Here is a 27,322-nt window from a genome sequence, read left to right as displayed (position 1 = left end):
TTTTAAAAAGTTTAGTATACTCTGAATTACCAGGTACACCAAGAGCAAGGAATCTTTTCATTTTTGTTTTTGAGACAGGGTTTTTCTATGTAGCCCTGGCTGTCCTGGAACTTGCTCTGTAGACCAGCCAGGCTGGCCTCAAACTTAGAGATCCACCTTTCTCTGCATTCTGAATGCTTCGATTAAAGGTGTGCACCACCTCTAGAGCAAGGCCTCTTCATATGAATGAGAAAAGTCAGTCAACAGTCAAAACAACAGCACAAATAATGAAATACAACCAGTTACAGTGAGCAATCATGAAATCATGAACATTTCTGAAACAAACACAAAACCTTAGCAAAACAAAGAAGAGCCAAACAAGACAACAAATAAAAAATTCTCTGGGGGCCAAGATTGATAGTGGCATAAACCTGTAACCACAGCAGGAGATTACTAGACTAAGAGGGAGACTAGAGCAGGAGGATGCAAATTCTAGGTCAGTCTGAGCTATATAACAAGTCAGAGGGCAGCCTGGGATACACAGCAAGTTCCTGTCTCAAAGTAATTATAATAACCAAAAAATATTTTTAAACCACTTTGTATAGGCCAAACAAGAGAATAAAGGTGACAGGAAAAAGCAAGTAATATTGAGGACAGACCAAAGTAACAATTCTATTTGAACATCACAGAGACAAAAAGTTTAAAAAGTGACCAGTGCCCCAGATACCTCTGGGACAATAACAAAAGGCCCAGCAACCGTGACATTTTTGTTTTCAGAAGAAAGAATACAAGGTTCAAAGAAGATGTGAAGAAAGAAAAGCTAGGAATTTCTAAAATTTGATAAAAGATATAATCTATAGATTAAAGAAAAATTAACCCCAAAGGCATAAATCTAAAGATTTTCAAATTTCTGAAATGTGAAGATGAGAACAATTTAAGGGCAGGTCAAGTATCATTTATCTGAAATCCCTGAGACCAGAGTGCTTTGAGGTTCTGGCTTTTCCAGATTTTAGAACAAACCCATTCTACTGGTTAAACATTCCTCATCTGAAAGTGGCAAATGCTCCAAAATTCAACTTCTGAATGCTGACATTACACTCAAAAAGTTGCTGGATGGTGGTGGCTCACACCTTTAGTCCCAGCACTTGGGAGGCAGAGGCAGGATCTCTATAAGTTTGAGGCCAGCCTGGTCTACAGAGTGAGTTCTAAGACAAGCTCCAAAGTTACCCAGAAAAAATCTTCTCAGAGAGAGAGAGCTAGAGAGAGTCAGAGAGAGAGAGAGAGAGAGAGAGAGAGAGAGAGAGAGAGAGAGAGAGAGAGAGAGAGAGAGAGAGAGAGAGAGAGCTCAAGGGCCAGTGAGATGGCTCATTGGTTTAGAGCACTGGCTACTTATTCCAGAGGACCCAGGTTTGATTACCAGCACCCACATGGTGGTGGTTTACAACTGTCTGTAACTTCTATTTCAGAGGATCTGGCTCCCTCTTCTGGCCGCCAGGGGCTCTGCATGCATGTAGTGCACACACTTGCAGGCAAAACACTCAGATACATAAAAATAAACAATTTTTTTTTTTGTTTTATTTCAAGACAGGGTTTCTCTGTATAGCTTTGGAGCCTGTCCTGCCTGGCACTCACTCTATAGACCAGGCTGGCCTTGAATTCACAGAGACCCACCTTCCTCTGCCTCCCGAGTGCTGGGACTAAATGTGTGTGCACTACCACTGCCCAGTAATATAAACAGATCTTTAAAAAAGCAGACAACAACAAAACCCACGACACATTAAGAGAAGGTCACACAGCAAAGTGACCTAAATGGTGATAAGGCACTCTCATTCCAGTTAAAATGAAAAATATTGCTATTAATAAATGAAGATAAGCATAAAACATTGTATTCCCTAAAATAACCACAGACACCATCCAACAAAGAGAATGTAGAAGTCAGAGATAATAAAAATGGGATGCTTAAAAATGGTTAGGTAACCACGGCGATGGTGGCACACACCACCTTTAATCCCAGCACTCAGGAGGCAGAAGCAGGCGGATCTCTGTGAGTCTGAGACCAACCTGGTCTACAGAGCGAGTTCCAGGACAGGCTCCAAAGCAATACAGAGTAACCCTGTCTTGAAATACATATATATAATTAAAAAGATAGATATAAATCCTAACAAAACAGTTATGTTAGATGTTAGATGTAAGTGACCTAAATACTTATTTCAAACATAATGGTCAAACATAATGGTCAGACAGGCTGAAACCAAAGTAAGAGAGAAATCATGTGTTGAACAATATGGTGTCTCTCCTAAAATTCATGCCCAGTCAGAACTTCAGAATGTAATATCCTATGGAAATAGAGCCTTAAAGATGAAGTTAAATGAATTCATCCCAGAGAAGGATCACAGCTTCCTCTGCTGTGTGTACACTGCAAGCCCAGTTTGCTTAAATAATACTTAAAAAATATCAGATGTGACCCAAATGACGAGGTGTACTAAACGCAAAGAGCTAACCAGCAGCAAATTTGTCCTGTCAACAAATAGTCAGTAGTGTACACCAGTCTCAGTTATGTCTGTACAGGGACAGGCCACAGATGAGCTAGCCTGGGAGAACTAGCAGAAAATCAAACAAAGGTGAGGGCTGAGATGAGTAGAATAGGTGGGGAGGACAAAGAGGTATGCACAAAAATGCAGAATGGTAACCTAGGCAGGGAAGATGGAGGGAGGCAGGAGAGAGCCAAGGGCACAGTGCACAAAAAAATAACATAGTGACAAAGAGCAGCATGGGAATTCTTAAGTATCTGGGCTCCAGGGAAAGAAGACAGCCCTAGAACACCAAGTGACCAGTGGCTCCCAAATTAGGGACTCTTAGAGCTGGAAGGAAACAAACATGCTGGGGGAGAGTTTTAGTTCCTGACGCCCTACAGATATGTCCTCATCTCCTTACGCTTGGCACTTGACAGACAACGGCAGCTTCCAACTATACCACTCTTCCAGAGGCTTCATGTTCTACTTCCTTTTTCTAATCAGCTGACAAAAATAGAAGGCAGATATATCACATTGCTTTTCACAAATAGTTGAGCTTCCCTCTGTGCGGCCCATGTTGAGACATATCTTGGCAAAACATGCTGGCACTGTCACAATCTAAGTCCTCCTTACGCAGAGCTGTGCTCGGTGGGAGCTGGCGGATGTTTTTAAGAGTTATGCGGCACAGTATCCCACAATGCTACAGGGGTCTGCCCTGGCTTCTATGCTTCTGTCCCTGCCAGGGGAAGGGTGGGGCAGTAAGGGGACTGGGGAAGAGCTGAGACTCACCTGTTGCAGAACCCTGCTGGAGGCTGCCTAAGATCTTCTCACCCAAGAGATGAATCAGTCGGGTTACAACCTTGGGGTAGAGGAAAAAGGAAAATGGTAATATGCTGGGAAATGAAAATAACAATGATGTTCAAACAGCACCCTGGGGCTGCTTTTTCAAAACTGTCAGTGACTGGAAATAAGTATGTGCCACAATGAGACAGTGTTATTTCTTATCTGAGAGATGGGTCACTAGTCATGCCTTCTGGGATTGCCCTGATTACATTACCTGATGAGTAAGACCCATCTTAATTGTGGACAGGACCGGAGTTATAGAAGTGGGAAAAGGGAGATGAGTACTACCATGCATGCACTCATTGCTCTCTGCTCTTGATTTTGGATATAACATGACAAATGCCTCGTCTAGCTCCTGTCACTGTGATTTCTCTACTATGAGGGACAGTAATGTGGGACTGTGAGCAAAATAAAACATTTTTCCTTTGAGTTGCTTTTGTCTGGGTATTTGTATCACAATACAAGAAAAAAAGTTAAATCACCGGGGAAAAGGAGCTTGATTCGGGGAAGGGAGGTGTGAAGTGGTTGCTCAGTCCAATGGAGAAATGGAAACACAGAAAGTGCAAAAAGTGCACTCTCCAGGCTCTCACACTCACTCCATGTAGCAAATGATGAAAGGTGTGATGATATATTGTTTATGATTTAAATAATAAAGCTTGCCTTAAGATCAGAATGCAAAGCTAGCCACAGTTACAGAACCAGGCAGTGGTGATACACACCTTTAATTCCAGCACAAGAGAGGGATATAAGAAGCAGAGTCTCAGAACAGGCAATTAGTCTCCAGCCACATTGAGGACAGGGCCACCCCAGCCTGGGTAGAGGTGATGGCTCTCTGGTGACTTGGCTGCTTTGCTTCTCTGATCTTCAACTTGAACACCAATATCTGTCCCTGGATTTTTATTAATTCATGCTACATCTGGGTATAGCAAAGACCTGCCACAGGGCCACCTGAGAGTAGGGTTCATCTCACACAGGGCACCTGAGAGTAGGGTTCATCTCACACAGGGCACCTGAGAGTAGGGTTCATCTCACACAGGGCACCTGAGAGTAGGGTTCATCTCACACAGGGCACCTGAGAGTAGGGTTCATCTCACACAGGGCACCTGAGAGTAGGGTTCATCTCACACAGGGCACCTGAGAGTAGGGTTCATCTCACACAGGGCACCTGGGACACTTCTCTTTTGTTGGTGTAGGGTTTTGGGGATTTTGATTTTTCAAGAAAGGGTTTCTCTATAAAACCCTGGCTGTTCTGGAATTTGCTCTGCAGACCAGCTGGTCTCAAACTCAGAGATCCACCTGCCTCTGCCTCCTGGGTGCTGGGATTAAAGGAGTGCTTGACCACTTCGTGGCTCCAAGGCCACTTCTAGAATGTAAATTAGGGTTGCTTATTTGCCCCAAGGTGGCAGAGTCAGAGACACAGAAAACCTAAAAGAAACTGTCTACATTTTCAGATATGAAATAAAAAGTAGTCCAAGTAGAGAATTCTGAAAGTAAGCCTGAAAGTGTGATGCTTCCAGATGAGGCTACTCTTAATATATTTTGCTGTAACAGAAGATTTGAAACACATACAAAGCAGAGAGAAAAGTGCGGGAATTCCACTGTCTTCACTACCTCAGTAGCGCTATCTCATAAACAAGCCCTTGGGAGTACTCGTAGAATTGTATTATGAATATCTGAATGTTTCTCTAAAGGCCAAAAGCCAAAACAATAAACACCTATACTCAGCAAAGCATGATAATGTACACCTTCCTTACCAGCTGTGGGAGGCTAACACATGAGGATCTTAAGTCTGAGGCCTGCCTGGACCATAAGACCAGCCTGGGAACTTAGGAACACTGTCTCAAAATAAAATTTAAAAAGATCTGGGGGTTCAGTTCGGTGCTACAATGCTTGTATAGTATATACAAGGCCCTGAGCTTAATCCCCAGCACCATGAATAAATAAATTGCCACATTTAAAAAGAAGCAAATTCAAAGTGAGACTAATTTCTTTGTTGTTGCTGCTGGGTTTTTTTTGTTTGTTTGTTTGTCTGTTTGGGGTGGGGAGAGACAGACTTTCACTATTGTAGTCATGATTACCCTAGAACTCACTATGTAGATCATACTGGCTTTGAACTCATAGAACTCAGCCTATGACCATGCCTTCCATTAAAGCTAATTTTTTAAAAGGTTATTTCTGTGTGAAGTGGCAAAGATTCAAGGTAGGCCAATAAGTCCACAAAAAGGAATCTGGAAGCACAAATTTTCAGCACTGTAACATAATAGCCATAAGGACTGCTGGTGTAAAGCAGCTGCCTGAGTTTGCTAGCACTCTAGGCTCAGGAACCACATCACGTGGGGCTGGGAACAGCACAGCCACTTTGGAGAACTGTCTTCAGTTCCAAAAACACACATCTATCTTGTGACCTAGCAACTAAACCAGAGAAATGAATCATCTCTTTATAACAACATTTGTCAAGAATGTGGTCAGCAGCCTTTTAAACCCAATAGTCCCAAACTGGAAACCATCCCAACACCCACCAACTGGAGAGCAGACAAATGGACTGAGGTGCACAGTAGGATACTGCTGGACAATGAACAAAACCATTCACAAAAAGCTACATTTTTTTTGTACTAGTTCATTCATGTACAGTTAACTCAGAGGTAAACTGACTGCCTACTACACACAAAGCCCTGGGTTTCATTATCAGTCTCCCCCCCCCCACACACACACACACACACGAGGAGGAGTTGGGAGGGAGGAAGAAGAGGAAGAGTCAGAAAGAAAAAAAAAAAAAAAAAAAAAAAGAACAGACATCGGAAAGCAATTTTAAGAATAAGGGCAGTGGTAGCCCACACCTTTAATCCCAGCACTGGGGAGGCAGAGGCAGATGGATCTATGTGAGTTTGAGGCCAGCCTGGTCTAAACAGAGAGCTCTAGGACAGTCAGAGCTGTTAACAGAGAAACCCTGTCTCAACAAACAAACAGACTAAGGGCAGAATGTTGAGTGTTCCCTGGGGTTTTAGGTCAGAGTGTAGGTTTCCCCCTTCTCTCCTGTGACAACCTCATCACTCACAGGTAGGGAGGACAATAAGAAAAGGCAGCTGACCAACAGCTCAGAGATGCAGCCTAAGCACTCATCTTCTACCAACTTCTGGCTGATGCCAAAGCTCCCTTCAAGTGGCTATCCTAAGTTATAGGTATTGTGTAGCATTTTCCTTCTATAGAAAAATCTCCCATCTGAGAGAAAGTGCCTTAAGGCACAGGATATTTTAAAGGGGGTCATTAATTTATTCTGCAGGGAAGCCCCTCAAGATCAGGAAGTAAACTACTTACAGGCTTCAAGACATCCCTGAACTTATGGCAGACACTAGTCTCTTCTAAGTGTGAGCATATGTAAGCAGTAAAGTCTGCTGGAATCGCTGTCAGACCAGCATAGCAGAGCTGCCTGAAAAAAAACGCTCAGATCAACTGTCTATCTGGGAACGCTCAGATACACTGTCCAACCTTGTGGAGCTGCCTGCAAATTGTGCAATGGGCTCCAGGTTTATAGCTTTTGTGAGCCATCACCCATGCTGGGGCGGGCTTTTGGTCTCTGGGTCATTTCTGCTCTTTAAGTAATCCCTCATCATACTGCTGCAAGAAACCCCAATGAAACTCACTGGTTTATCAAGTTGCACTTTCTCTGATATCAATATCAATTCCATATCTGAGCTAAGTTTGGTGTTTGCTCATGTTTCCCCGAAATAGTGTCACACCACAATAGGCAAAAGAGTTCCTGTCTGAGGGTATGACCTCATGTGTCACTTTTACAACCTCCCACACACCTATTCCACAGTGTGTCTATGTGCACTTGACTAAATTCTCACCTGGGTCAGAAGTGCAGCTAGAACAGGGACTCTGCTCCACCTTACCTGTGGGTACCTGCGCTTGATGGCTGTCAGAGCTCCTGCTGGCAGCTTGGCCAGCTCTGAGTCCCGGACGGCATGCACTGTGGTTGCTCTGGCCTGGTGGGTTACTGTCTCCACCTAAGGAAGAAGAGCCAAACTCTGAGACCTCACACATCAGCCAAAGTTCCCAAAGGGCCAGGCTGACCGCACCTGGAGCCTAGCCACATGTATGTGCAGGTCGGGTTGGCAGAAGTGGTCTTAGAGTTTCTATTGAGGAGGACAGGGCTTATTTCATCTTATACTTCCAGGTAACTCCATCACTAAGAGAATTCAGGGCAAGAACTAAAGTCGAGGCTATGGAGAAGTGCTGTTTACTGGCTTGCTCCTCTGGGATGCTCAGCCTGCTTTCTTAAACCAATCACAGTGAGTTGGTTAACCCCACACCAACTATCAATCAAGAAAATGCCCCAAAATCTAGTGGGGGATTTTCTCAATTGAGGTTCCATCTTCTAAAATGACTCTAGCTTGTGTCAAATTGACATGAAAGTAGCAAGCAGCACAGCAGCCTATAAGAGCTGTGTCAGGAAGCATAAAAAGGATAAAATGACCTTGCCAAGCCCTTAGTGTACATGAAGCCAGTGGGCTCTCAATGTGACTGCTGTCCAAAGTACTAAGATGTTCTAGAAGCCATAAGCACCCCTAACAACCTGATGGTTTTCAAACACAGGCATGTGCTATATCTGAACATTCCTTCCGATGCAAATGCCTCTAAAAAAAGACATAACCTCTACTAGGGGCTCCACATCAGACATGTCCCTCAGAGCCTATAGGAGTCCTGGAGTGTGGAGGCACCTGTTTCTGAATGTTGCCAGCTATGAAAGCTTCTAAGTAGGAGTTTGCATTTGGACTCAGAGACTGCACACAGCATGGCTACAATACGGACAGGGAGTCCCAAACTCTGACATGGAAGACCTATTGCAAGGCAGAGCTCAGGAGAGACAAGGTGGGGGCAGCACTGCAATGGGGGCTGCACAAGAGGAAGTGGCCGTTAGCATATGCTTGCCAACATCAAAACGTTTGCCTAAGACCCTGTTGTCAGATAGCAAAAAGCCCCTGAAGTTCTAAAAAAAAAAAAAAAAAAAAAAAAAAAAAAAAAAATACCAGTTTAAAACTCAGAGGCAGGCAAATCTCTGTGAGTTCGAGGCCAGCCTGGTATATAAATTGAGTTTCAAGACAGGCTGCATTCCTCTACCTCAGTTCCTGCCCTGACTCTCCTCGGTGATAGCTTGTTACCTGGAAGCATAAGAGCAATAGCCCTTTTTCCTCCACAGTTGCTTTTGATTGGGGTGATTTACTACAGCAATGGAGACTTAAAAAAAGACACTGGACTACATAGTAAGACCTGGTCTCCAGGAAGAAGCAGAGTAGGGGTGGGGGGTGGGCTGCTGGGGTGGTAGCAGACTGAGTAGGATGTGATGGGGTAACAAAAAAACAACCAGATCCTAGGATGCAATGAATTAATATGGTCTTTTAGGTAATTTTTGTTTGTTCATAAAGTATCTTTTAAAAAAAATGTGTTTAGGCTAGAGAGATGGCTCATGGTTAAGAGCACTAGCTGCAACATGAGTTAGTTCTAGGATAGTCAAAGCTACATAGTGAGATTCTGTCTTAAAAACAAACAAACAAAACAAAAGAGCACTGGCTGCTCTTCCAAAGGACCTGGTTTCAATTCCCAGCATCCACAAAATGGCTCCGCTCACAGTTATCTGTAACTCAAGCTCCAGAGGATCTGATATGCTCTTTCTTTTACTTTAGCTCAAGCTGGCCTAGAACTCAGAGATACACCTGCCTCAGCCTTCTGAGTTCTGGGATTGAAGGTCTGTGACAGCACTGTAACCTCTGATGCCCTCTTCTAGTCTCTATGGACTCCAGGCATGCAAACATACTTATAGACAAAACACACACACACACACACACACACACACACACACACACACACACACACACACACACACACACGGAGCTGAGGCATCAGATTCACCACAATTAGGCCAGCTCAAGTCTCATGGGGAGTTACAAGCCTACCTGGGCTTGTAACCTGTCTCAAAAAGGAAAACAAACGAACAAAAAACAAACCAACAGAAGCCAGAAGTAAAGGCTGGAATTTACTGTCCTCATACCGCTCTGCAAGCCCAGGGGCTGAACAGTAACAGCTCAGGACAGAAAAACCCGCCTATGTAGGCAACACTCGGAAACTGGGTCAATTGCTAGTTACTCTCAGTCAAGTCCTTCTGGAGACTAGCCACCATGGTTTTAGCACTGGCTGGGTGCAAAGCAGCCAGAAACCAGGGGCCAGATTCTTGGACCTCCCAGAAGCTAAGATAGGGTTTTAGACACAGGACAGGGCCAGCAGAGAGGGGTGGGAGATGGCTATCCTCTTGCAGGTCACTCAGGCTTCCTCCTCCTCTTCAGGTAACCAACAGGCAGGTTCTAGAGCGTCATGGAAAGCAAAGAGGCTAGTTGGCACCTACCACACCAACAAGGTCTCCCCGGCCATATTCCCCTGCCAGGCGTTTTTTCCCATCATCCTTCCGGATCACAGAGCGCAGCCGGCCACTGAGAACGATGTAAGTACAGTCAGACTTGTCCCCTTGCCTGCAGAGACACAAAAGTGCTCAGATCCCCAGCCTAAGCTGCTCACCAAACCAGCCTCCCAACAGCCAACCAGGACCCAGGATGGTAATTTTTGGTTTGTAAAGTACAGTTACTTTCCCAGGCAGCAGTGTCACACACCTTTAATCCTTAAACTCAGGAGACAGAGGCAGGTGAATCCTTGTGAGTTAAGAGGCCAGGCTAGTCTACATAGTGAATTCTTAGTCAGCCAAGGGCTATATAGTGAGACCCTGACTCAAGCAAGTAAATATTTTTTAAAATGTATTTACTTTTCATTTTAAAATATTTGTGTTAACATATGGGTATACTACTACTTCAAATAATTTTAACTTTTTCTTGGCTTAAGTACCAATAAATATTGATAACAGTAATCTAGATCAGGTGAAGCCAGCAAAGGTAGCCCAGGGTCAGTTAGCACAGTAGCGCCTTACAAGACTGCTTCAAACAGGATGGTGAGGATTTATGTGTATGCACATGGGAAGATGTTTGTTGAAAATGCTTTTGTGTCTGTGCATATGCACTGAATCCAGGATGACATCAAAGAATGTTACTATGGGTGCCAGTAGTGGTGGAGTAGATAAGGAAACTTACCTTTCCATTATACAACCTTCACAGGGTGTGTGTAGCCTTGTCTATTAGCAATATCACTATATATCAATAGGGATTATTCAGCGATGGAGACACGTGCAGGCCTCTGTACACTGCACACCTCTGGGCCCCTCTATATACTGTCTACCTGTGGGTTCCTCTGTACACTACACATCTGTGAGCCTCACCTGTATATGGCACGCCCCGCCTCTACTTCCATCCAGTCTAGAGCAAAATCAATCTGCCGTACAAAGGAGGACATCCTCTTCACAACTGTGTGTGCCACGCCCAGGACGATATCTGGCCGTTTCCTCATGATCCTGTCATGCAATCTCAAGTCATGTCCATTCCCATCAGGTCTCCTCTCCCTTCCCAATCTTAAATCCAATCCTTCTAGATCCCCCTTCACACAGAGTCATAGCATTTGAGCTCAAGCAGAACCTTTAACCCCACCTACCATACAAGGACTCTTGATGCTTACTTGAGGGAAAAGTTCTATCTGTCTGGGTATGCCTCCTATCTGTAAAATGAAGTCCTCACACTTCACATGTTGAAAATATCATGGGACACAACATGGTACAACATGGGCACCAGGCCAGAGGCATTCAAGCAAGTCCTAGGAGAGGGAGGATACACTGGGAGGAAGCTTTCCCTTTACTGGCCCCTACTACTGATTTGGAAGCACCTTGGCTGAAACATATTTTTTTATGTATATTATGTCTGTGTGAGGATGCTAGATCCCCTGGAACTGTGGGTGCTGGAAATTGAACTCAGATCCTGTAGAAGAGCCAACTGTGCCCTTAACTGCTGAGCCATGTATTTCTCAGCTCTGAAACCTGGTTTTTTAAGCTGCCATGCTTCCTTCCACTGTCTTCTGACCCCTGACCTCTGTTCTCTGCCTGAACATCTACCCAACGTTTAAGCAGGAGAGCTACAAGGACACAGCAGACACCAGGTGACAATGAAGAGAGGCCTTCCAGAAATGTGGATACAAAGATGGATGCTGGCTAGCACAGATCAATGTGAGGGGAGGCAGCTCAGAAAAACTGTGGACCCTGATGGACCAAACCCCCCAGCAAGGAAGAAATTAAAATAGTTTTTAATCTTGTGCTCTGGAGCTCATAGGGACAAGCAAGAAGGCCAGCGGAGGATGACGCCTGCAGCCTCTCAGACAAGCTGAGGTTGTCACTGGGGCTGAAGAACAGAGCTGGTGGGTAGTTAGATCATAGTTTCTAGTCCTACAGTTATACAACAACTATACTGACTTAAGGAAGGAGAGTGAGTAGGACACTCCATAACCAACATCCTGACTTTCCATCCAGACCTGATCTACTGTGAACAGGATGATGGACAATGGGCCAGACCCTAATTCTCCCAATATGTGCAGCCTCAGAATGTACCAACAAAGAGATGTGACTGGGCCAGAGAAAGCAGCATATGTCAGATATCACAAGCCATGTGACGGTTCTCTGACTGAATGACTGAGCCTGTATATGGGTACCAAGGTATGCAGCCACCTAGCTAAATAGCCAGTTAAGGCCAGTATGTCTAACCCTGAGAGCCCTCAGGGACAGAAGACCCAGGGGACAGTTGAGCAGGTCAGAGAAGGCATAAAAAGTGCCCCAAAACTCAGAATGGTTCAGAGGAGGGAGCATGGTGACTCACTCATAGAAGTGGGCCTTAGAGATGGACAAAAAGCTGCAGTCTCTGTTGGCTTTGATGGTGAACATTAGGGGCTCTCCAGTGAGCACAGCTAGCTGTCCGACCATTTCCCCAGGATGTGTAAGAAACAGGCAAGTATCCTCCAAGCTGTCAATCTTCTGCTGGTATACATGCAGCAGCCCCGAGACCACAAACAAGATATTGACATCCTGTTAAAAACATAGAATGCTGACTTCAGGAAGCCACATGTGACAATGGCCCAGTATTCCCCATGGGCCCAGAACCCATGAAGCTTCACTGAGTCCCACAGACTCACTCACAGTACAAGCGGCTGCTTCTTTGCCTATTCTAGGTTATATATAACCTAGCCTTGGGCACATGTTTCCACTGAAAATACTATAGCAGTTATATAGCTTTATTATTTTGTTGAATGGTACCTATGATTTACTTACCAATTAAAGGACATTTAGTTTTCCAACCTTAGACACACATACCTTCCCTTCTCATACACCCTTTTTCTACTCTATATAAACATCAGCCAATTTCCCTACAGAAATGAAGGTGCAGCCCATCCCTTTGAAGCCTGTCTATAGAGCTATACCTCTGCTACCCTTTAGAGTCATATATTTTGATTCAACATCCACAAGGTCCAAATCCCAACTTCTTTGTATCAATTATGGGACTCTGCAAATCTCCTCACCCCAAGTCCCTCAATTCCAGAAAAGGAGTCAGGGTAGCAGGCACAACCATGGAGAAGCCTAGTACCTAGGCCTGAGTTTCCCAGAGACTAAGATAGTGCCCAGAGGTGAGCACTCTGGTATTGTGACAACTTCTAACCACTGTGGCCTCACTCACTCTCCATGCAGCACTGAGCTGCAGGGCTGGGAAAATTGATGATCAGTACTTTAGGATTGAAGTCCTTCACTCACTTGGTCTCCCTGTTTTGACACTATGGTGCCAGCAGGAACATGAAGAAATGAGACCCGGCCATCCAACAGGGAAGGGTCCTAAAACACAGAACAAATATCAAGAAGGATCATGAAGAGGTAATTAGGAGAAGGCACAAAAGATGGGGCTTGAGAGGATAGGACAGAGGCATCATGGGTAAGGTGGTATCAAGTGCTTCTGTAAGGACCATCTACTAACATGGACAAGGTGGTATTCTGCCTAAATACATCAGAAAATGCAGAGATGTAGATCAATATGCTTGTGAACTTACACAGAACAGAGAAGGAATCCCAGTAAGAAAGGGCAGATCATTTCATAAAGGTCACTGGCAAAAAGAGAATACAACAAATTGGGATACTCTTTCCATACTCATTACAAAAACTAGGCAACTGCCAAGTGTAGCAGTATGTACCTATAATCCCAAACACCCAGGGGGCAGAAACAGAAGAATCACTTCATCTCAGAATGCCGGGTCCAGCATGAGAGCTACTTCTTTCTTTTTTCTTCCTTTCTAGAGACATGGGCTCATGTTAGATAAGTCTAACGAGGGTACCTTCTCCTATCCTCACCTAAAAAATCTGACTTTCAACGAGGGTACCATCTTCTATCCCCACCTAAAAAAATCTGACTTTCCTACATGGCATATAATGTCAGAAATTGAGCTGGAATTCAACATGAGCAGGAAATTCAACAAAGCAGTCAGGAACCTGAGGGATCAAGTGACTGTATATTCTTGGGCATAATACTTGCAAAGGCTGAAAAACAATCCAAGTACTTATATTCACAGCTCTTGGTGATAGTAAAACAAAAATAATAAGAAAGGCCACTAGCCACCATGATCAATTAAGCTGGTTCAACATACAAAACTCAGTCAACGTAATCCACCATATAAACAAGCTGAAAGAAAAAAACTCCCACATGATCACCTCATTAGATGCTTAAAACATTAGACAAAATCCAACAATCCTTCATGATAAAAGTTTTGGAGAGATCAGAGATATAAGGAACATACCTAAATATAATAAAGGCAATATACAGCAAGCCAACAGCCAACATCAAATCAAATGGAGACAAAGTCAAAGCAACTCCATTACAGGAACAAGACAAGGCTATCCACTCTCTAAGTATCTATTCAATACAGTACTTGAAGTTCTAGCGATAGCAATAAGATAACTGAAGGAAGCTTGGAGGTGATAGTGAATGTCTTTAATCCCAGCACTCAGGAGGCAGAGGCAGGCCAATCTCTGTGAGTTTGAGGCAGCCTGGTCTACAGAGCGAGTTCCAGGACAGCCAGGGCTACATAGAGAAACCCTATTCTGAAATACAAACAAGCAAACAAACAAAAAAACAAACTTAAACTTTTGATTCATAACTTTAACATGAGGCTGAAAACTACATCACTCAAACGAGGTCCTGAGTTTAAATCCCCAACACTGTGAAAAAAAAAAATATCTAAGCATGGTCACATATCTGTGACCCTAGTATATAGATGGCCTGGGTAGAAACAAGTAGATCTTCAGAGCTTGCTAATTTTTGAGCACTTGGTTTAGTGAGAGACTCAAAAGTCAATATAAAGGACTGGAGGAGAGATGGCTCAGCAGTTAAGATTACTTGCTGTTCTTCCAGAACTCAAATTTCCCCACTCTTATCAGGCAGCTCACAACTGCCTGAAACTCCAGTTCCAGGATCTATGGATACCCACAAACATGTAGTATTCTCTCTCTCTCTCTCTCACACACACACACACAGAGGGAGAAAGAAGCATATGAGCATGTGGAGTGGAGGTTAGAAGACAATTTTGTGGAGTAGATTTTATCATTCCACCTTTACATGGTGTCTTAGATACAGTTTCTATTGCTATGAAAAGACATCATGACTACAGCAACTCTTATGAAGGAAAACATTTCATTGGAGTGTGCTTACAGTTCAGAGGATTAGTCCATTATCATCACAGTAGGAAGCATGGCTGTATGTAAGCAGTCACGGTGCTGGAGAGGTAGCCGAGAATTCTACATCCAGATCAGCAGGAAGAGAGTGTAAAACACTGGCCTGGCTACCAGCTGAAACCTCAAAGCCTGTCCCCAGTAACACACTTCCTCCAACAAGACCATACCTATTCCAACAAGGCCACACCTCCTAAAATTGCTGCTCCCTATGAGCCTATGGGGGCCATTTCTATTTAAACCACCACACGGGTTCCAGGAATCAAATTCAGGTTGTCCTGCTTGTACAGCAAATACCTTCACCTACTAAGCCATTATGACAGCCCCATTGATAGTATCTTTGTGTTTTGTCTAGTCTAAAAGTGAGTGGCTGTTACAGGTACACCTCCTCTATTGCCTTGTTTTGTGTATTTATTGTTGTTCAAACTTGTGCATACTAAACACAGACTCTTCCAGAGCTACACCAGCTCTATTGCTTTCATTTTTGAAGGACTGGGTTCTCTAGTTATGATGCAAGGAAAATCAGAGCCCCCAAAACTGTGTATGATCCCTGCCCTAACATGCACTATACACATAGATTTACTGTAACATACTTTTAATATTGGTACATGTGATATGCTATTTCAGCTCACTAGGAATCTTGCTCTGCAAGTAGAGTCTCCCTACCACAGACATATGTGCATGTGAGCACATACACACACCATTTCAGACCCAAGCATGTTTGTCTCATAGTATGCTACAAGGCACTTTTGTAGCATATGAAACATGGAAGGCACTGACTTCATTAGTGACTAGAGAAACTCAAACAAAAATTTGATTCTACACCTCCAGAACATTCATTTGAAATTGAAAAATATAGATGGGGTGTGGCTCAGGAACACAGTTCTTGCCTAGCATGTAGCATCTGTCTATCTATCCCTCATACAGAGAGGGGGGAGCACAGAGAGAGAAAGAGCCAGAGAGCGAGAAAAAGTTTGATGATCTCAACAGCTGGTAATGATACAAGTCTTGAGCCTCCCCACCCCAGTTTCTGAGGGAGAAAACTAGAGATGTCCATGGCCCACATCAAGGATGAACAAGATACCCACAGTGACTAGAAGCAACTGGGTCACTATAATCTCTCCAAGTACCCCTGTGCTGGCACTCCTATGTGTCCACCAGCAATGTGGGTGATCAAAGGACTAAGATCAATAAATATACAGAATGGGCAATGATGACTGGAACTAAATCCCAACTACAGGCCACCATGTGAATGAATCAACATGCTGAACATACAGCAATCACTCTAAAGAACATACTTGCCATAAATTACTGAGCTTAGGATCAAGTGAAATCAACAGGTCTAGGAGTAACAAGCCTAGCACAGAGAAGGGCTTCTTTTGTGGAAAGGGGGTTGGACATATGCACAGTGGGTTTGAAGGTTGTTCACAGTTTGCATTCCATCCATGTGCAGGCATGGTAGTTTGGATGAGAATGACTCTAGCTGGTTGGTGGTGATGCACACCTTTAATCCCAGCACTTGGGAAGCAGAGGCAAGTGGATTTCTGAGTTCTGAGTTCAGCTTGTTCTACAGAGTGAATTCCAGGAGAGCTATACAGAAAAGCCCTGTCTCAAAAACAAAAACAAACAAACAAAAAAAGACTAATATTTGAATACTTGGTCCCTACTTGGTGGAACTGTCTGGGAAGGATTAAGGGATGAAGCATGTTGGATTGGTGTGTCACTGGGGGTGGGTTCAGAGGTTTCAAAAGACTCACACTGTGTCTCTGCTTTCTGTTTGTGGGTCGGGATGTGAACTCATAGCAGATGCTCCAGCAACATGCTTGCCTGATGGCTATCATGCTTTCCACTATGATGGTGATGGGCTCCTATCCCTCTGGAACTATAAGCCCCAAATATAGCCTTCCTTCTAAAGGTTACCTTGGTCGTGGTGTTTTATCACAACATAAAGGGTAACTAATACAGCTGGTTTTGCAGGTTCTTATTAAAATGAACAGAGGTATTTTCCTAGCCTCTGTATGCAAGGTCTTCAACTTCTTGCCTTACAAGCACAAGGACCTGACTTTGATCCCTAGAAGCCATGTTTAAAATGCCAGACACACAGTAATATGTGCTTAGAATCCCAATGCTGGGGAGGCAGTGGCAAGGGGGTCCTGGAAGTTCACTGGTCAGCCTAACCATCAGGTTTCAGGTCAATGAGAGAATGTGTCTCAAAGGAAGTAGACATGTTCCTAAGGATGACACCCAAAGCTGTTCTTTAGCCTCCACACATATGTACACACACTGTGGTGATTTGAATAGGAATGGCCCCCATATGCTTGGTCATGAGAGGGTGGCACTACTTGACAGGGATTAAGAGGTGTGGCCTTGTTGGAGGAATCATGTCACAGGGATGGAAGGCTAGAGTGGTAGGCTTTGGGGTTTCAAATGTTCAAACCTGGTCCAGTGTCTCTCATATCCTGCTCCCTGCCCATCCAAATGTAGGACTCTCAGCTACCTGTCCATCATCATATCTGTCTGCATGCTGCCATGTGTGTAAACCAGCCCCAATTAAATGTTTTCTTTCATAAGCATTGACATGGTTGTGGCATCTCTTTACAGCAATAGAACACTGACTAAGACAGACTAACACACACATATATACACATATGTTCATGCACTTACAAAAATATGAGGGATGCCAGGTGGTGGTGGCAAATGCCTTTAGTCTCAGCACTCTGGAGGCAGAGGCAGGTGGATCTCTGTGAGTTTGAGACCAGCCTGGTCTACAAGAGCTAGTCCCAGGTGGCCTAGTCTACAAATAAAGTTCCGAGGCAGCCAGGACTGCACAGAGAAAGCTTGTCTTGAAAACCAAACAAACACAAAACAAAATAAACAACAACAAACAAAAAAAAATACACACATACAAAAAAAAGGGGGGGGGGAATTACTGAAAACAGATGTATGAGGGAGATGTAGTTCCAAGTGCCCAGGTGATTCTAAAGGCCTACTGCTAAACTGATTTAGGCCAAGGCTACACCTGCAGATGTGGATTTCCCACTACTGGCAGGCCTAGATAAAGAAGAGGACCACAGTTCAGGCCACAGATGCCCAAGGAAACATTAGAGGGATGTGCTTCCCAAAATAGGGAAACAAAGAAGCAGGTACAATGGGGATCAGGAGTTGTCACCACCTTCTCTCGGAGCCTACACACTTACATCTAGCTTCATCAGGGTAAGGAGGTCCTTTGTGGCAGCTTTGAAGATAGCATCTGTTTTCCCACTGCCTCCAGTCTCATTCCAGGAATTTTCTGAGTAGTGGAAGATGGCAGAGGGGATCTCTGCAACAATCACGCTTTTCTTTGCCTTGAAAAAGAACAAAGATATAAGCCATCAGAAGAGATGTAATGAGGAAAGAATGTAAATGCATCTCCATGATCCATTGCTGATACTGGTGATGTCAGATGTGGACCACATCCCAAAGCACTAGGAAACTGGAGAAGGCAAGGCCACAAGGGGACAATAACAAGAGGCAGGGATATACCTTATTGGCCACAGAGTTCCCAAGTTGCTCATCTGAGTGTGGCAAAACCCTGGCACGGTTGTATGCCATCCCCAGATCTGAGGTGGCTCCATCGTGGCTTTCTACAATCAGAAAGAAGATTCAGTTCACAGTCCACCTATTAGCCCATATGCACATGCACACAAAGAGCAGGCTGAATAGATGTCTAAGAGTATAAACTTGGTAGATAAGACTCAAAATCTCTAAGACAGCAAGGTTGCATTGCTGGCATTTTTTCATTACAATATCATGAGTCCATTTTACATTGTTTTAGCAGGACATCTGAAGGTAGTACTATGGTACTATAGAAGGCAAAGGTCCTCATTTAGCACATGGTTTCTGAGGTTGGAAGTCCAAGACTGGCACCATATGATCAGTTTCTAGTGAGGATACTTTTGTTCCATCAAATTAGTTAAGACATCAGAAAGAGAAACAGTTACATGCAGAAAGAACCAAACAAATGTGGTGGCCTTATTTTCTTTTTATTTCTTTTGCTGAGACAGGGTTTCTCTGTGTAGACCTGGCTGTCCTGGAACTAGCTCTGTAGACCAGACTGCCCTCAAACTCACAGAGATCCACCTGCCTCTGCCTCCCAAGTGCTGGGATTAAAGGCATGAACCACCACTGCCTGGCTTATGGCCTTGTTTTTAAAAAATGTTTTATTATATGTACATATTTTTTTAAAGATTTATTTATTTATTATATATACAGTATTCTGCCTGCATGCATACCTGCAGGCCAGAAGAGGGTGCCAGATCTCATTACATGTGGTTGCTGGAAATAGAACTCATGACCTCTGGAAGAACAGTCAGTGCTCTTAACCTCTGAGCGATCTCTCCAGTCCGTTTTGTTATATTTTTATTTATTTATTTTGTATTCATGCTACCTGTGCATATAATTTTTTTAATTTTTTAATTTAAAAAGAAAATAGCCTTGGAACTGGAGAGACAGCTCAGTCAATAAAGTACTTGCCACACAAGTACAAGGAACTGATTTTATTTTTGAGTCAGTAATTCTCTGTGTAGCTTTGGAGCCTGTTCTAGAATTTGCTCTATAGACCAGGCTGGCCTCCAACTCACAGAGATCTGCCTGCCTCTGCCTCCCCAGTTCTGGGATTAAAGGCATGCACCACCATTGCCTGGCATGAGGAACTAATTTATACCTCCAGCATCCACATTAAAAGTCAGGCATCTAGCTGGGTAGTGGTGGCACATGTCTTTAATCCCAGCACTGGGGAGGCAGAAGTAAGATCTCTGAGTTCGAGGCCAGCCTGGTCTACAAAGCTACAGAGAAACCCTGTCTCGAAAAAATCAAAAAAAAAAAAAAAAAAAAAAAAAAAAAAAAAAAAAAAGAAAGAAAAAAAAAGAAAAAGGATCGGGCATCTATGTTGACTCCTCATGATGGGAGCCCTTACCCATGAGGAGGAGTGGACCAGGGGTGGACAAGTAAACTGGAGGGTGGGCTAGAGAGGACATTGGAGTGGGGTGGGGGAGTGGGAGAGGGGTGGGGAGGTAGGAGTAGGGAGGAAGGAGAACTGTGGTTGGAATGTAAAATGAAAAAAAAAAAATAAAAACATGGAAAAAATAAAAAGTCAGGCATGAAGCTGAAGAAATGGTTTAGTGGTTAGTATACACATGGCAGCCTACAACCATCAGTAATTCCACTTCCAGGGGAACTAGCACCCTCTTCTGGCCTCTGTGAACTTTAGATATGCATTCAAGTCACTTAACATACATTCAGGCAAAACAATCATACACATACAACAACAATAAATATGGACTGGAGAGATGGCTCAGCAGTTAAGAGCACTTGTTGCTCTTGCAGAGAACATGAGTTTGATTCCCAGTACTCACATGGCTGTAATTCTAGTTCTATAAGATCTAACATACTCTTTTGATCTCTTGGGGTACCAGGCACACATGTGTTGTGCATATATACCTGCAGGCAAAACACTCATACAAATAAAATGAAAAAGTATGAAAATTACAAATAAATGAATATTTTTAAATAAATAAAAAGTCAGTTGGGAGGTGGAAATGGGAAGATCCTTGGTGTTCACTCATTAGCCAGATGAGCCAGTCTGGCCTACTGGGCAAGCCCCAGGTCCCAATAAGAAACCTTCTCTCAAAAAAAATGATTGCTCCTGAAAAATATCAGTGATTGTCCTCTGGTACACACACGGGCACACATGTGGGCGTACACACACACACACACACACACACACACACACACACACACACATACATAAAGGTACAAGCTCAAGCAGGCTTAAATCTAAAGCCAGACAGTAGCAACAAGGGTCCACTGTGTTTTCTCTGATGAGAGAAACTGGCTTTCTGGATGGTAGAGGAAGAACTCGGATTCTTCAGGTGCCTATCTGAATATCAAACTGTGGTGGCTAGACACAGTGTTCTAATTGGAAAGAAAATTCAAAGTCAAAACCACTTGTTTAAAGCAGTTACAGAAGCTTGAAAACTGGTTCAGTATTAGGAGCAAGTACTGTTCTGTTTTTGCAGAAGACCTAAGTTCAGTTCTTAGCATCCACACTAGGTGGCTCACAACCCCCTGTAACTCAAGGTCCAGTGGGATCTGGTACCTCTGTCGTCCACAAACACCAGCACTCACATACGCATACCTACACAAATAATTCTTTAAAGATGAAAATCAATCTTTAAATTAGCTCAAAGCAATCACCGAGGCATGCATCAAACCATGCAGAAACTCTCAGTAATAGGGATGCTCGTTGGATGGTAGCCCAGGAACAGAAGCCCATGGCTAGAAGTTTCAAACCTGTCCCAAGAGAAGGCACATTCTGTCCACAGCAGTCAGCCACACACGGTGACAGAACCAGAGAAAGGTGCAAAGAGTCCAGAGAGGAGCCCTTGAGATATACTACATGCCATGTGAGAGCACGTCCCCAGGAGGCAGGGGCTGTGGTTTGATGATACAACGCAGGTGGTGGTCTACACCTGTAACCTAAGCAGTCAGGAGGCAGAGGTGGGGGATTATGAATTCAAGCCTGAGTTACACATTAAGACTCTACTGAGGGAGGGACAGAGGGAAGGCAGGGGAGACTGTGCCCCTTCATATAACCTTTCCCATGCTAAAGGAACATAGCTATAAATACAAGTTTGGGGACTGATTAAGTAAAGTACTTGCTATGCAGATATTAGGGCCTGAGTTCAGATCCCTAGCACCCATCTAAAAGTCTCTGTTACATGTAGAAACCCTGTCTCAAAAAACTAAAACAAACAAACAAACAAAACCAAAACAAAACAAACAAACAACAACAAAAAATAAAACCAAAAAACAAAAAACCTACCAGGTGCCAAATGTTTAGCCTGCCTGCTTGCCTGCCTTCCTTTCTTTACTTCCCCTTTTCCTCCCATCTTCCTTTGTCTGCCTTTCTTTTCTTTTTTTTAAAGACAAGATCTCATTATATAGCCCTGGCTTTGAACTCACTCTGTAGACCACGCTGGCTTGAATTCACAAAGATCTCCTGCCTCTGTCTCCCAAGTGTTAGGATGAAAGACCATGTCACTATACTGCACTAAAGATGGTTTTTGAGACAAGAATCTTATTCTGTAGTGCAGTCTGGTCTCATACTCAAGACAATTTTCCTACCTCAGCCTCCCAAGTGCTGGGATTATGAGCATGAGCCACTGAACACAGTAAATGACTTCTTTTCAGTAGAGGCACATTGTCCTGATGATGAAAAGGCCCCTGCAGTGAGTTTCCTGACAGGAGGAGGCAGGAGAAATTATTTGTTCACAGTTAAGATTAAAGAAGCTGGAGCTGGAGTTAAGAGCACTGGCTGCTCTTTCAGAGGTCCTGAGTTCAATTTCCAGCAACCACAGGGTAATTCACAACCATCTATAATGAGATTTGTGCCCTCTTCTGGCTTGCAGGCAGAACACTGTACACATAATAAATAAATAAATCTTTGAGGGGAAAAAAAAAAAAAAGATTAAAGAGGCTAAGGCAAGAGGATTGTTGAGTTTGAGACCAGCATGTAAATATGTAGTGAGACCTCACAAATAAATAAATAAATAAATAAATAAATAAATAAAAAGACAGAGCTTAGATCTCGACTAGAACACATCCAGAAACAATGGGAGGAAGCTCCAGAAGCCATGCAGTGGAATATCAACAGAACACAGTGGCCATCAACCAGGTCTGAAAAGAGGAACTCTAATGGCCTTTAAATGAACAGGAAGCACCAAGTGGTGGTGGTGCTCACCTTTAATCCCAGCATTAGGGAGGCAGAGGCAGGCGGACCTCTGTGAATTCAAGGCCGGCCTGGTCTACAGAGCTACTTCCAGGACAGCCAGGACTGTTACACAGAGAAACCTTGAAAAACTGAAAGGGGAAAGAAAAAAAAACAAAAACAAAAACAAAAACAAAAACAAAAAAAGAACCAGGAAACCAACCACCAAGCTAGTACACAAAAGAAAAGGAGACAGGAAGGAAGGGAGCAGTGAGGTCAGGCACCTCTGGGCATTAAGCTGCAAATGAGGAGGCAGAGGAGACACAGAGCCTGTCAATTTGTGATGGGAACCCCAGCAGAGGTGAGCCTAACACTGAAGAGGGATATCCATGATGACAGATGGTACAGGTAGGTCCAGGGCTCAGCATTGGAAGCATCATACACGGGACTAGTACAAGAAGACAGTGAGCAAAATTCAACAGGACATACAAAGCAGCAAGGCACCCACCAGTGGCTCAGCCCCAGGAAGACAGTGCCTCAGGGCCACAGGCTCTTGTCCAACTATAAATGGTACCAAGTTCAGGGTATCTAGTTCAGGACAAGATGACACTGGGGAAAGGACAGCTTGACACACAGAACCTGTCATTAGAGCGAGCTGCAGGAATAGGGGACCTTTACCTTGGGAGGCCGAAAGACCAAAGCCTCTTCCCTGGGACTGCCTGAGCTCATCTGAGATCTCCCCATGGATGGAAGGCAGAGGTACGGAGCAGCTCCTCTTCAGCAGAGGCCCAGAGACCGTCAGGTGGATGCTCTCATGATCTGGGGGAGTCAGGAATGAGATACTCCAGTTCCATATGGTCTAGTGTCTGGCTCCAGTTACTACGGATAGCTCAAAGAACAGAGTCCCCCCCAAACAGCACGTGACCAATGCCCTCCAAAGTACCCTGTGAACTTGCAGATAACTTACCCAAACAGGGCCTTTAGGCAATCTCACTGTTAGCACTCGCTAGGGGAGTGATGCAAGAATGTTAGCCTCAGCTGGTCCTGCTCTCTTCCCTCTAACCCTGCATCTCTCTTGGCCATCCTTCTCCATGGGCCTCTTGAACTGACTACTCTCTGTTGCCATCAAGTACTCTGAAGGTAAACACTAAACCAGGGAATCTGCCAGCTGTCCCTCTCCCATGGCCTTCTTCTGGAGAGATGACCATTAGCACACCTAGGACAAAATAGGGCTTGAATGTTCCACCTGAACTTCCAGGGACCCTGGCCTTGCCCACCCTATAGGACACTGTCTGCTACTGCAGGCTCTGTTTCCAAAACATCTATAAAACTCCTCAACCCCAATCTCTGGATAGCTGCCCTGAAGCAAATACCTTCAAGAGGCCAACTCTCAAGGGTCCATCACTTAAACTGACCAAAGTTTCAAAGAGAAAAGCACTAGTCTTCAGGAAAAAAAGACTTAAATGACACCTATTATAAAGTGCATTTGTGGGGAAAATCAGATCAACCAGGGATGTATCTCAAGGTCACTAAGGTGGGATCAAATGGGCAGTTCCAGTCTACTTGACACCAAAGACTGTTTCACGTAGTTTCTCACTCTTTTTTTAGTCACCTGGAATCCTTCACAGAGTATGATAAACTATTAAGACACCGAAGGTGTAACTACTTTCAAAGTGGCTTTGTGGTAATAATACAGCATAGGCAATATATGTTGCTCAATCATTCCTGGACAGTTTATTCCCCAATCCAATTGCTCTGAAAGCGGTTGTCAAGTCCTATTGGAAGACAAAGCTGAGAGCTTGCTCTCCTGAACAGCATTCCCATGGAGAAAATCTCTCACTAGGAAGTACCAAAAGACAGAAAGCAAGATTCTTGGAAATATACAACATAACTCAGGGCATAAGAGGTTACCTGAAGGACGATAATAAGCCCTGAGGAAGTGAGGGAATCCCAGACTATTAAATCTGGGTATATACGAAGGGAGGGCAGGTGAGGAGACATGGGATTACATAAAAAGATCTGGTGACCTGTGAGGAAACCTGAGGGACAGGTCAGAAAACCTGGAGCCATGTAATAAGACCTAGGGACAAGTAAAGAGACATCAGGGGCAAGTGAGGAGACCAGGAAGCCGAGGAGGAGACCTGGGATGAAGGTGAGCAGACCTGGAGGCAGATGAAGTAACCTGGAGAGTGGAGTGAGAAGGTCCTGAGCTGGTGTAGTACCTGAGCTGCCAGACTCCAGAGACCCTGGGGACCTCTCAAGGTGCTCTTCTGGGCCATATGACATCTGTCTCTTGGCCCGTCCAGCTGCCACACTGGCTACTGACAAGAGAGGGATGGCTTGGCTTTCCTGAGGGATGAGAAGAACATTAGAATTGCTCCAAGAATTCCCTGGATTCCCCATAAACATGCTATCAGAAGAGTTCAACTATTTACCAGCCGTGAAGACAACGGAAACCACTATAGAATCCAGGCAGCTCAGAGAGGGTGAGCTTATTAAGGCTGTGCACACTCTCTTCTTAGGTTCTGCCTCCAATTCTTCACACAACAAAGCAACCACCCATGTAGTCAGCTCTTCATTAACAGGAAAAATTATTTAACATGAAAGACTATTCAACTCTTCATTAATAGGAAAAATCTTGTAACATAAAAGAATATTCCCTAAAATACCAGCAACTGAGCACAACAAACTCTAAAACATCACCAAAGAAATGACAGCTCATGGGTACCAAGCACTTCTTACCAACTGCTAGTTCTGCTTCTGCTGGGGCTTCACTTGTATGTTTCCCAGTAACTTCCTCTGCCCTTGCTTCAGGTATAGGAACAGAGCAGTAAATGAAGACCCTGGCTCAGTTGTCGCTAAGCCCTTCTAGATGAAAACCAGTGTTGTCCCATTCCACAGACTATAACTAGCCAGGTTTACCAGGAGGCACAAAAGTGAGGATTCAAGCAAGGCCTTGGCACCCTTGGCAATGCCCCACACCTTCCAAATCACAGATTAGTATCAGCTCAGCTCAGGGTTAAGTCAAGGGCAGGTCATGGAGCCAAGTACTAGCAAGAGGGGAAGGTGGAAAAGAATGATGGCCCAGTGCACAGTCTCAGTACCTGGGCCCCAGATTCTTGTAGAATTCTGACTTTAGAGGTATAGCAGGACTACTGGCAAGCAACAAAACAGGATAAAGTCTCTAAAGTTTGACGAGTCTATTTGCTTCAAATAGCCACTCAGTGCATATACATAAGCAAGCCACCAGTGGTGGTGCACACCTTTAATTCCAGCACTCGGGAGGCAGAGGCAGGTGGATCTCTGTGAGTTTGAGGCCAGCCTGATCTACAGAGCTAGTTCCAGGACAGGCTCCAGAGCAATACAGAGAAACCCTGTCTCAAAAAAAGAAAGCAAACTCAATCTACCACCACTTCTCAAGTCCACAACTAGGATGGCTTGCAAGACAGCTGAACTGGCTGGCACAGTCAGGGGTGTCCTGGTGAGAGCGACACCATCCTGACAGTAGGCTCTGTAGGAGGCCTGCACTCACAGGGTTGAAGAGCTCTGTAGTCAGCCCCAGGTAGTTGTGCAGAGCCAGGAAAGTCACCCGCTGTAGCCGCACCATGATGATCTGCAAGAGACAGAGGTGTGACAAGTCTAGGCTGGGTACCAACAGTCCACAGGGAATTCACAGGCCACAGACTACTGCTCAACTCTTTTGGGGCCCAACAACCTACCATTGTACAGCAGGATACTAACATGAGGGACACTATGGGACACACAGGAATTAAGCAGAGTTTTCAAATTTTCTGTAACTCTAAGATTACTCTACAATGTTTTAGTAAGAAATTTTAAATTGAGAAATGGGAGGTCTGAAAGCTTCTATGGAGTTATTAAAAACAATTTTTGTATGTGTGTAACAAAAGTGAGAGATGTGTGAATGTGTACATGGGGTCAGCCAGCACTAGGTATGTTTTCTAAGACAGGGTCTCTCACTGGGTCCTGGGACTCAGTGATTAGGCTGGCCTGGCTGGCCAATAAGCCTAAGGGATTCACTTGCCTCCCCCCAGGTCATGCATACTCAGCATTTTTAAAATTCCTTCTCTTTTTTTTGAGACAGGATTTCTTTGTGTACCAGCCCTCGCTGTTCTGGATCTTGATTTGTAGACCAGACAGGCCTGGAACTCATAGAGATCCCCCTGCCTCTGTCTCCCAAGACACTCAGCTTTTTTACATTGAGTTTTGGCAATCAAATTCAGGTCAGCTTACAAGGTCAGCACTTTACTGACTAAACTATCTCCTCAGCCCCCGCCCCCACCCTCACCCATTTCTTTATTTTGTGTATGTGTGTGGTATGAACATGCCACGGGGCACATACAGCACCCAGGAAATAACTTACAGGACTTGGTTCTTTGCTTCCACCACACAGGCCCTGGGCATTGGACTCAAGCAGTCAAGCTGGGCAGCAAGGCTTACTTGCTGAGCCATCTTGACAGCCCATTTTGTTAGGCTATGCTATCACATGCTATGTAGCACAGGTGGTCTTGAACTCAGGACAATCCTGCCTCAGTTTTC

The 27,322-nt window shown here is 44.3% G+C and overlaps 1 protein-coding gene across 2 annotated transcripts in view; it reads right to left on the bottom strand.

The window, feature by feature from the left end:
• Pnpla7 (patatin like phospholipase domain containing 7) overlaps positions 1-27,322 on the bottom strand; it is a 66,995-nt gene that overhangs the window by 27,389 nt on the left and 12,284 nt on the right. For both annotated transcript variants that reach the window (XM_051184775.1, XM_051184776.1), the window contains 11 exons: positions 26,298-26,378; positions 24,988-25,114; positions 23,444-23,584; positions 18,541-18,641; positions 18,216-18,362; positions 13,057-13,134; positions 12,131-12,336; positions 10,654-10,785; positions 9,736-9,859; positions 7,229-7,342; positions 3,282-3,351 (listed from right to left, as the gene is read on the bottom strand). In XM_051184775.1, coding sequence (XP_051040732.1) covers positions 3,282-3,351; positions 7,229-7,342; positions 9,736-9,859; positions 10,654-10,785; positions 12,131-12,336; positions 13,057-13,134; positions 18,216-18,362; positions 18,541-18,641; positions 23,444-23,584; positions 24,988-25,114; positions 26,298-26,378 — 1,321 coding nt within the window. The remainder of the gene's footprint in view (positions 1-3,281; positions 3,352-7,228; positions 7,343-9,735; positions 9,860-10,653; positions 10,786-12,130; positions 12,337-13,056; positions 13,135-18,215; positions 18,363-18,540; positions 18,642-23,443; positions 23,585-24,987; positions 25,115-26,297; positions 26,379-27,322) is intronic.

Source organism: Phodopus roborovskii, unplaced genomic scaffold (genome assembly GCF_943737965.1).
Source record: "Phodopus roborovskii unplaced genomic scaffold, PHOROB, whole genome shotgun sequence".
In the NCBI taxonomy this organism is placed as follows: Eukaryota; Metazoa; Chordata; class Mammalia; order Rodentia; family Cricetidae; genus Phodopus; species Phodopus roborovskii.
The sequence above is the reverse complement of the archived record's forward strand: the minus strand, read 5'-3'. Positions and strand labels throughout refer to the sequence as shown.